General features: G+C 36.7%; 1 protein-coding gene across 1 annotated transcript; it reads left to right on the top strand.

The window, feature by feature from the left end:
* The first annotated feature begins 3,213 nt into the window (after window positions 1–3,213).
* Window positions 3,214–9,088, top strand: cmasa (cytidine monophosphate N-acetylneuraminic acid synthetase a). The gene is made up of 8 exons (XM_051943810.1): window positions 3,214–3,580; window positions 4,151–4,293; window positions 4,372–4,527; window positions 4,978–5,111; window positions 5,195–5,289; window positions 6,269–6,440; window positions 6,515–6,680; window positions 7,363–9,088. Exons 1-8 carry the CDS (start codon window positions 3,354–3,356, stop codon window positions 7,575–7,577), a joined length of 1,308 nt encoding a protein of 435 aa, XP_051799770.1. The 5' UTR covers window positions 3,214–3,353; the 3' UTR covers window positions 7,578–9,088.
* The last annotated feature ends 1,561 nt before the right edge of the window (window positions 9,089–10,649 follow it).

The following is a 10,649-nucleotide window of genomic DNA, read 5'->3' as shown; positions in this document are numbered from 1 at the left end:
TTCCCTGCGGTATACCACAGGAAACATTATTTCCATTTGAGTAGATAGTTGAATCAGCTAAAATACATTTTTATACATATTTTTTGTATTTTTAAAAATTTATTCTGATAATGAAAACATTATATAATAAAAATTTAGATTTTTTAAGATGTTTTGTTTTTAATTCCAAAAATTAATTATTCTAAAAGAATTTGCTCTTTTTAAGATGTTCTTTTTGTTTATTTTGAAAATGAAAACATTATGTAATATAAAAAAATATTTTTTGCTATTTTTTAGATGTTTTTATTTATTTTGAAATTCAAAACATTACATAATTATTTTAAAAATATTTTACTTTTTTAGATGTTTTTTTAATTTATTTTGAAAATTCAAACATTATATAGTTTTTTTGGACAAATTTTTTCTGTTATATTCTTCAGATGTTTTTTAAATAGTGTTTGTTTTATTCTAATAAAACCAGATTAATAAAGAGTATAATAATATTTAATTACCCAACAGTTTATCAGAGAATTATCCCTTCGTTTTGAGCTGCAAATTGAAGCTGTTCTGCTGTTTATTCTGATTTTATTGACAGTAAACGTGTTTTTATCAGCAGTGGAGACACCTCATGTGTGTGTTTAGAGGGTTGTTTGGAGGCCAGTTCCTGTTCCTGAGGAGTGGTGAGGGTGAATGAATGAACGGTATGCTGCCGGGGCAGTTGGAGGAGTCGGGGCAGATGAGTTACCCTCCTCCTTCCTCTCTCATCTTTCTCCTCTATCTCCGTCCTAAACTGTCACCGAAACCAAACAACTTCCATCTCATTTAACCGCCTCTCTTCTGACCAACATGTTCATTAGCAGTCATTTCAAATCGGGGTAAATCAAACAGTTTTAAAATCCCAACATAATTTAGTTTTTACAACTTTTTTGCAATTTTTTAGATGTATTTTTAAATTCATTTTCAAAACTAGAACATTATATAATTTCTAAACCTTTTTTGTGACTTTTTCATTTTTTAAAATTTATTTAGAAAATTAAAACATTTTTTCAGGCATATTGTTTGCTATTTTTTTTTAAAAATGCAATATTTTGAAAATCAAAGCATCATAGCATTTTAAAACTCTTTTTTTTTTGCTATTTTTTTAATTTATTTTGAAAATTTAAACGTTATATAATTTTTTTCAAACTTTTTTTGGCTATTAGATGTTCTTAAAAGTTATTTTGAAAATGGAAAAAAACAATATTTAGAACATGTTTTGTAAAATGTTTAGGTGCTTTTTAAATATATTTTTGATAATGTAAACATTATAGAATTTTTAAAACTTTATTTGCAATTTTTTAAGATGATTTTTTTACGATTATTTTTAAAATTTAAACATAATATAATTTTAAAACATATTTTTAAATCTTTTTAAATGTTTACAAATATTTTCTTTTTAAATCTAAAATAGTTTTCATAATTCACGGCCATAAAATGACACATTTATTGTATGTAAATCAGCTGAAAAATCCTTATTTTACAGCTTTTTTTTTTTTTTTGCAGATGTAGTTGCAGTTGTATTTTTTCTCTTGCTGGCTGGTTTGCACTGCTGTTTTGGAGGGGGATTTATTTTCTCTTCCTTCTCTGATGTTTTTATTTCTGTCCTGACTTTCTCCTTCTCTCTTCCTTCGTTCTGCAGTCGGTCCGATCACATATCTCAGTCTGGTCGTTGTTTCTGCCAAGAAAAGCTGCAGCAGCTCAGCCGACATGAGGACCGGTTCAGAACTTCAGAGATAATCTAAAGAAAATGTGGTCAGATGGGGTTAAAGCTGCAGTAACTAGAGGCCACTAGGGGGCAGCAGAGACAAACACAACATTAAAACCCCAACGAAACAGAATATTATTCTCCATTTAGCTCAGCTTTTAGTCTGCATTAACTCCTGAAAATCTTTAGATTTGGAGGTTTTCATGTACAGTTTAAAAGAATCATAACTTAAGTAGCTACTTTACTAAATAATCCAGGTTTATCTTCATAATATATCATTCTGTCTCCATGTGTACGGGCTATTCCAGAACTGGAGGACGTTCGAGTCATTCTTGTGCTAAAAACAAGACAGAAAACAACAAAAACAAGACACAAAATAACAGAAACGAGACACAAAGTGACAGAAACATCATCAACAGTTTATGCTAGCATGTTGTGTTACATGTGTAATAATTATTATTTAAATTATTATGTGGGTGGGACAAGAGAAAAATGGCATTTTCGGGGGAAATCCACATTTATTTGATCTTTTAAAAATATTTGCAAGCATTCTTTTGTCCTAGTTTTAGAACATTTACACAACAAGTACAGGTTTTAGGATTTTGTACGTGGATTCTTTGAAATTTAATGTGTGGGAATGACCTGTATATTAGTCAGGCTTGCCTCCAAATGGAAAAACTGACTGCAGATTTAATTTAACCTTCCTATTGTCCTCATTTGCCCGCACTAAAAAATATTGTTTCCTTGTCTGAAAAAAAACCCCAAACGTTCTGTAAAAAAATTCAATACATTTCTGAAAATTTGTAAAACCTTCAAGAAGAAAATTCCAATAATTCCATAAAAGTTTCCCTTAATAGTTTTATTTTAAAAAATCCCCCAAATTGGGCAAGAAAATTCTTATAAACATTTTCAAAAAATTAGTAAAAATCTTTCAAAAAATCCTAAAAATATCTAAAGTGATTTCATGTATATCATTTAAACTTCTGATATTTTCTTTAAGAACATTCACAAAAAATCAACCAAAATTCAGCGAATTTCGCTGGATTTTGGTTGATTTTAAAATGTTAAAAAAAATGTTAAACATTTTTTTTAAGATTTCTTTTTTTCACCAAAAATGTTTAAAAATTTTTGAAAATATGGACACAGAAATATTTTTTCCACATTTTCAAACTATGAAACGGGTCAGTTTGGCCTGCAGGACGACACAAGGGTTAAATCCCTGTACCAGCATAACTAAACTAGTTATGAAAACAGTGTCTTATTTGAAGCAAATTCTGACTTCATTCTGTAGTTTAGGGGTAAAATAAAATAGTAAAAACAACCTGCTGAGATGTGTGATATACTTCACATTTAAAGCATGAATCTTTACTTTTCCTATTATTGTCACCACTTCAGAAGTCCCTCAATTATAGATGGACCCATTTTATTTTCTGCGGCTGTTGTAATTCCACCTCCGTCCTGCGGGGCTGAATGTGGCGCTGCTGAGCTCAGTCTCCACCCAGGCAGCAGAAGAAGTAAAAGCGGAAGTGTCTCCTGTCAACAGACCGGTAGTTTCTGTCTGTTCTCTGATTCTTCCACCTCCTTCAGCTCTCTTTCTCCACAAACCGCCACAGGCTCTCCGTTAACCGCCATGGCTTCCAGGAAACGGGCCCTCTCCGGTGATAACGGAGCCCAGAACGGAGCATCGAGCGGCTCCAAGCAGACCCGGTCAACGGAGCGAAAGAGACACGTCGCTGCCCTGATCCTGGCCCGGGGAGGCAGTAAGGGGATCCCGCTGAAGAACATCAAGATGCTGGCTGGAGTCCCGCTGATCGGATGGGTGCTGCGAGCCGCCGTGGACTCCGAGATGTTCGACAGGTGAGCACACAGCTGGGTGACGTCATGAGGACCCGCTGAAGGTAGATTCATTCAGATTGTAACGTCCATGTGTCTCTGAGTCTGTATGGACTTTGACTTTTCATCAAAGTGTGACTGACTGACTGTTCAACAGGTTTTCAGATTATAATAACTGACTGCAGCGACAAATTAAAAGTTTTTACTGATTCACTGGAAATGATTCAGTGGATTTGCACAGCAGATGCAGCGACACAACAGAACACAAAATGAAAGAAATGACAAAAAATGATGAAAAACAACACACATGACAGAAACAAGACAAAAAATGATGAAAACGACACACAAAATGACAGAAATGAGACAAAACATGATGAAAACAACACACAAAATGACAGAAAGACACAATAAAATGATAAAAAAAGAGACAAAATCAGACAAAAATGACAAAAATGAGACACTAAATCACTGAAATGAAACAGAAAAGGACAAAAACAAGAAAGCACTAGACGTTTTCAAACGCTGTATAATAACAGTAATAATAATAGTAATGATAATGATAATAATAACGATGCTTTTCCTTCTCTTTCTCAGTGTTTGGGTGTCGACAGACCACAACGAGATTGAGAAAGTGGCGAAGTCCTGGGGGGCTAAAGTTCACCGGCGCAGCGCTGAAGTCTCCAGAGATTCTTCTACGTCTCTGGAAACCATGCAGGAGTTTGTGATGCTGAACCCAGGTGAGCAAACTCACCTGGATGTGTGCAGACTGTGGAGCTGCAGGCCCTAAAACACTCCTGACCTGTTGGTTTCCTCAGAGGTGGACGTGGTCTGCAACATCCAGGCCACGTCTCCGTGTCTCCACCCGTTCCACCTGAAGGGGGCGCTGGAGATGATGATGCTGCAGGGCTTTGACTCGGTCTTCTCTGTGGTCCGCAGGCACCAGTTCCGCTGGCAGGAGGTCAAGAAGGGATGTACGTTCACGTTAATGTATATTCATACGTGTTTATTATTAGTTAATTTGTCTTTATATTTCTACTTTTATCAGCCTTTTATTTTATGGATGCATTTTTTTGATTAATGTTGCTTTATATTGTCACGTTATTTATTTTTATTTTATGTGTTTTTCTTTATATTTCCATTTTTGTTATTCTTTTACAAATTTATTTAGGTTATTTGAGAGGAAAAAAAACATAAATTTTGAATAATTTAATGAATTTTCTTATCCGTTTGGGTGAGATTTAGTTATGGAGGACACGTTTGAGTCATTTTATGAATCATTTTCAACTATTTTGGGCAAATGTGAGTTTTTATAGACAGGTTTTAAGTAATTTGGAGAACATTTGTCTGTTTTACATCCTTTCTCTGCATGTTTTAAATGATTTTCAACCATTTTTGGGACCTGTTCTTCCTCTTCCGTGCAGCCGGTAAGCTGACGGAGCCGTTGAATCTGGACCCGGCTAAACGTCCTCGGCGTCAGGACTGGGACGGAGAACTGTGTGAGAACGGATCCTTCTACTTCACCACCAGCAAGCTGATCAAGGAGGGGATTCTGCAGGTAGCTGAGCAGCGTCCTGGACTCTGGACGGACAGAAGAAGCTCTAATTGGTTTTATAAGATGGTCTTATTGTGTCTGTGCAGGGAGGAAAGGTGTCCTACTATGAGATGCTGCCTGAGTACAGCGTGGACATCGACGTGGACATCGACTGGCCGGTAGCAGAGCAGAGAGTCCTCAGGTAGGAAGAGCAACGATAGGTTGAACCCTGGAAGAGCTGAATATAGAAAGAAAAGAGCAAAAACATAAATAAACCAAAAAATTATGTAAATATGCATAAACCCAAATCTAGAAAAAAATAGCAAAAAATGATGAATAATAATAACAATAATGTAAGCCCAAATATAGAAGAAAATAATCAAAAAACTAAAAAAACATAAACAAAAAAATGTATATACTTGTATAGAAAAAAATGAGAAAAGAGCAAACAACCACCAAAAAATGCAGAAATCAAATATAGGAAAAAAATAGCAAAAAAACAAAAAAAAATCGATAAAAAACAAATATAGGAAAAAATAGCAAAAAACAAATATTTTAAAAAATGAGCAAAAAAATTTGATATATTTTTAATTTTTTTTGTGCTTTGCCCATGTTATTATTTTTTGGGGGTTATATATATAGTTGTTTTATTTTTGGGGGTTTATTTACTTTATGTTTTTGCTCATTTATTTTTTCTAAATTTATTTTTTTAAATTTTTTTCTCCTGTTTTTTTCTGTATTTGGGTCATGAGCGGTTCAGAACCAATACTTCATAATGTGTCCTCTGCTGGATCCATTCAATCATTCTGATCTGCTGTAAACTATCCTGTCCGTGTCTTCACCACATTCAGTGTGACGACCCTCCACCTGGACACCAGGTGTGTCTGTTCCAGTCCTCACCTGATCCAGTGGCTCAGCTGCTCTTATTCTGTCCACTTCCATTCAAACGGCTCTCTGACAGGAGCTCCATCAGCATGATTCTGGGTTTTGGCTTGGGTTTTTAAGGCCCATTTGGTTGTTTTTGCGTGGCAATAAACCATTTTTAGTCACCACACCATTGCCGTCTCCTGGTTTTGTTGTGACTTTTGGGAGCCAAGTTGTAAGAAGTCGCTGTAGGAGTTTTATTAGAACAGCTTCATGGTCTTCTGTTTGAAGGTAAAAGCTCCTTTCTCCTCCTCCAGGTACGGCTACTTTGGTCGGGACACTCCAGAGGTGGTCCGTCTGATGTTCTGTAACGTCTCTGGATGTCTGACAGAAGGACGGATCTTTCTGTCTGTATCTGGAGAGGACATGGTCTCCATCAACACCAAGGACACGGCAGGCATCCGGATGCTGCAGAGAGAAGACGTGGAGGTCTTTATTTGTTCCACAAACAACACAAACAACAAACACACAACAACACCTGACCATCTGTCCTGCTCCTCCAGGTGATTCTGCTGACCTCCAGTGAGGACCCGGTGACCCGATCACTGGCCGACAAGCTGGCCACGAGGATGGGCTGCCAGGTGATGCAGGTGGGGGCGGAGCCTCTGGATGACTTGCAGCCAATCCTGAAGGAGAAGAACCTGGACTGGAAAGACGTGGCGTACATCGGTAAAACATTAGGAACTGGAGTTATTTACAGGAATACAAAGGGTCAGTCCACCAAAAAACAACCAGAACCTTCAACCAGAACCTCCTCACAATCATCTGGAACTTTATTTCAGGAAGCAAAGTTCTGCCTTCATACTGTGAATATTTTCAGAGTTCCAGGTCCTTAAAGTCCACACAGGAGGGTCCACATTTATCACTTTTTAATGGACTTTTTCCATCATTTCTGAGCCTCAGAACTTCATCAGTCCAGCAGATAGAACCAGGACATTTAGGAGGAGAAACACATTTAATAACTGTAGCCAGATCAGTTTAAATCCATCCAGGTGTCAGTCTGAACACTAAATCTGGTGTCTGTTCATTTCCTCTGTGACTAAGTTTGAGCATCAGTATTATGGGATGTATCGTAGTATTGAAACTATGTTATATAGCAGTTTAATGTCTGACAGTCCACAAACTGACAGACGTGACATAGAAAGTAAAAAAAATGAGACACAGCATGAGAAAAACTAAACATAAACTAAAGGAAAACACACAGAACTGTCCCAGCTTGGTGGTTTTTCATCATTTTATGGTTGCTTTGTACCGTACTTTGGTCGTTTTATGTCTTCATTTGGCATCACATGTTGGCTGTTTCACACCATTTTGTGATTAGATTAGTCTATTTTCTTCTTCTCTCCTCCAGGTAACGGCCAGGCGGACGTCAGGTGTCTGAACCTGGCCGGTTTGAGTGCCGTACCTGGAGACGCTCCGGTCGTCGCCATCAACGCCGCCAAGTACACCTGCCACGAACGGGGAGGACTGGGAGCCGTGAAGGAGTTCTGTGAACACATCCTGCTGCAGAAACAGAAGGCAAAGTCTCAGATGGAGCAGGAACACATCGACCGAAGCAGCTTCTAAACGCAGCTGAGGAGTGAGTGGCAGCAGCGAAACAACACAGATTAGTTTGATCAAGTTTGGTCATTTACTGATCTGGGGTCAGAATATTTGGACTGTTTTCACTGATTAACCTCAACAGAAGGTGTTTAGGTCAAAATATGCAGATTCCAACCAAATCAGAGGATAAAAACTGGTTTATTAAAGAGCAAAGTGACTCTAAATGTAGATCCAAACCACCAAAAGCAGACTTAGATAAGCAGAAAGCTGAAGCTCAGCAGTTTGCTGTATGTTTTCCACAAAAACAGAACACCAAATTCAACTTAATTGTCTGATCAAACTGGTTCTGTGCTCTGACCAACCACCTATCACATGTACTGATATGAGCCCTGAAAGTTTACCCAGAATGCACTGCCTAAAAAGACAAACTTCTCCAAAGTGGCTCAAGAAAACCTGTCCAAGCTGACTAAACCTGTGTCCAGATTTGTCCCAAATTACTCAAAATGTGTCAAACATGACAAACTTCTGAAGAAATCATTCATTTCTTGTCTAAAATTACTAAAAAAAAATGTGTCCAAAATATCAAAAAGTCTCTGAAATGACTCAAGTGAAGAGGAGTCTTCAGAAAATGTACATATTGGAATGTTTTAACTAAAATATATTGAAAAGGACAATTTTAGGCAGAAACCAGGTTCTCTGTAAGGAACCAGGAAAAGTACTGATGGAATTCTGTAGAATAATTGTGGTTTGTATCAGGAAAACAATCTTTATTCTAATAAAATTCATATGTTTCTTAGTTGCTCCCCTGATTTTTATGAATGTTTGAGTTTCCAGACACTTGGTGAAGCTACAGCCGCTTAGCTTACCTTAGCTTAGCTAAGCTTAGCTTAGCATGAAGTCTTCAAAAAGCCTGTGAAACGAAGCATCAATGTTGTTTTTTTTACTTATTTTTGATGCATATTGCTGCTCCTGAGCTCAGAAACTGCTTCCAGATGGTCTTTGTTTACTCATTGAAATAATATTTAATTATAACTTTATTAGTTCATCTCGAATCAGTCACAGCTTTAGAGATGTTTGTTTTTTACTTTATAAATTCACGTCTTATTACAGTCCCATTGACAGTATCTCATGTGTTCATCACACATTTAAAATCGAGAATATTAAACTAAAACTTTCCCAAATCAAATCTGGTTTCTTCTCAGCTAACTGTTTCCATTTGTTTCCAGTCTTTATGCTAAGCTAAGCTAACCATCCAGGCCTCTAGTAGTCACTGCTCTTTCTGTATTTCAGCTGCAGTGATAAACAGGCCTCTATATGGAGTTCACAGCTGAATGAGCAGCAATAATCAGCTGTATTTCTTCTATTTATTGATGGATTTTAATGTCCTGCTTTCATTTCTACCATCTGATCTTCTTTTTTCTCCGAAGTGCCTTTTTTTGTTCGATTGCCTCTTTATGGGATTTTTAATTTCGCTGGTTTAATTTAAAAGTTGTTTTTGTTGTTTGAATAATTTTTAATGAAGTTGTTCGTTCAAAGTCTTGGTCTTCTGTTTTTAATGGATGGATGGATGGATCAATGAGTGGATGAATGAATGAATGAATGAATGAGTGGATGATGGATGGAATATATTTCTGTTTGAAGTAACATAAAAACAAAATACTCAAGTATCTTACAAGTACCCTAAGCTTGTACTCAAGAAGAAATGTTTTTTTCTTATTGTATATAAAATATTTTATATATATTCAGCTCTCTGATGGGCCAGTTTTGGCCCGTGGGCCGCATGTTTGACACCCTGAACTCGACCCTGAAAGTTAAATCCAAAAACCTGCAGTTCCTCAGGTGTCCACCGGGGCGGCTGTAAAAGTCAGTCGGTCTCCATTGAGCTCCATGTTAAAATGTCCAACTTTACAGCAGAAATAAACACATTTACAGCCTGAAATAGTGAACTGTTCCAGTCTCTATGACTGATTTCACCTTCAGGGGATTTATTTCTATTTAACTCACCAGATTAAATGACAGACAGGCTAAACGTTTTGCATAACTTGAATGCCACAGAAACCTAAAAGAAATGCATCATAGAGGGTTTGTCCTTCTTTATATACCATCCAAACATGTTCTTTTACATCTCCTTTTAATTAATTTTCTCTTTTCTGTTTACATAATGAACTTTGTTGAAACAAAATCATGAATTTCTAAATCTATTTGGGAAACAGGAAGCTGAAGTGTCTCATAAAGGCTGATAAACCCTCAGACATGACTCTGGATCTTCAGGATCAGACTTTATAAAGTGGCTCAAACACTCCAACAATCTGAAACTCTTCATGTGGTCAAAGTGGAGCCTCCAGATTCTTCCTGGGTTCATGCCTTCAGTGTGACTCCTGCAGCACAGCGTTGAACTGAACTACAAATAGAAAACATAAATAAAGGTCAGATGAGGATCTGAATAAACATTTTTTTATGTCCCTGTATCCTGGTTTGTGTCAGGAGGTGATCTGAATACAGACTGGGATGTTTCAGGATGTTTGCTCTGCAGCAGGACGTGTGCTTCATCGATTCGATGGACGGTAAAACCTGTTTGAGTTCAGGGAGGAGAGACGAAGTAAAGATTAAAGAAGACGGACAGGAAACAGACTCAACCTGTTTGTTAATTCATCTGTAGGTTCTTCTTATTTTTATCCTCAGGATCGTTTAGTTATCATTTCAGAGCACTGTGACTCCACCACTGACCGGATGTTCACAGTTTTAATGTTTGCACAGGAAGGCCAAAGGAGTTTAAAAGTGAGTCCAGAAATACCTTAAAAAGTGAGATTTTTTGAGTAAATGTTCTGAAGTTATTATAGTTACAGTTTAAATGGATTCATGGTGAGAAAGTTTCTGTTCATTCACCTTCTTCTCTTTCATCTTCTCTCTCTTCTTTTTCTTCTCTTTCTCTTTCTTCTTTTATGTCTTCCTTTTCTTTTATTCCTTCTTTTCTTCTACTTTCTTTTTCATCATCTCTTTCTTTCTACTTCTCTTTCTTCTAATCCTCATTCTTTTCTCTCTTTTACCGTTTCATCTTTTTTCTTCATGTCTTTCTTCTCTTTCTTTCATCAGTTG

Source organism: Acanthochromis polyacanthus, chromosome 23 (genome assembly GCF_021347895.1).
Source record: "Acanthochromis polyacanthus isolate Apoly-LR-REF ecotype Palm Island chromosome 23, KAUST_Apoly_ChrSc, whole genome shotgun sequence".
Classification (NCBI taxonomy): Eukaryota; Metazoa; Chordata; class Actinopteri; family Pomacentridae; genus Acanthochromis; species Acanthochromis polyacanthus.
Note: the sequence above shows the minus strand (reverse complement) of the source record. Positions and strands in the feature narration are given on the sequence as shown.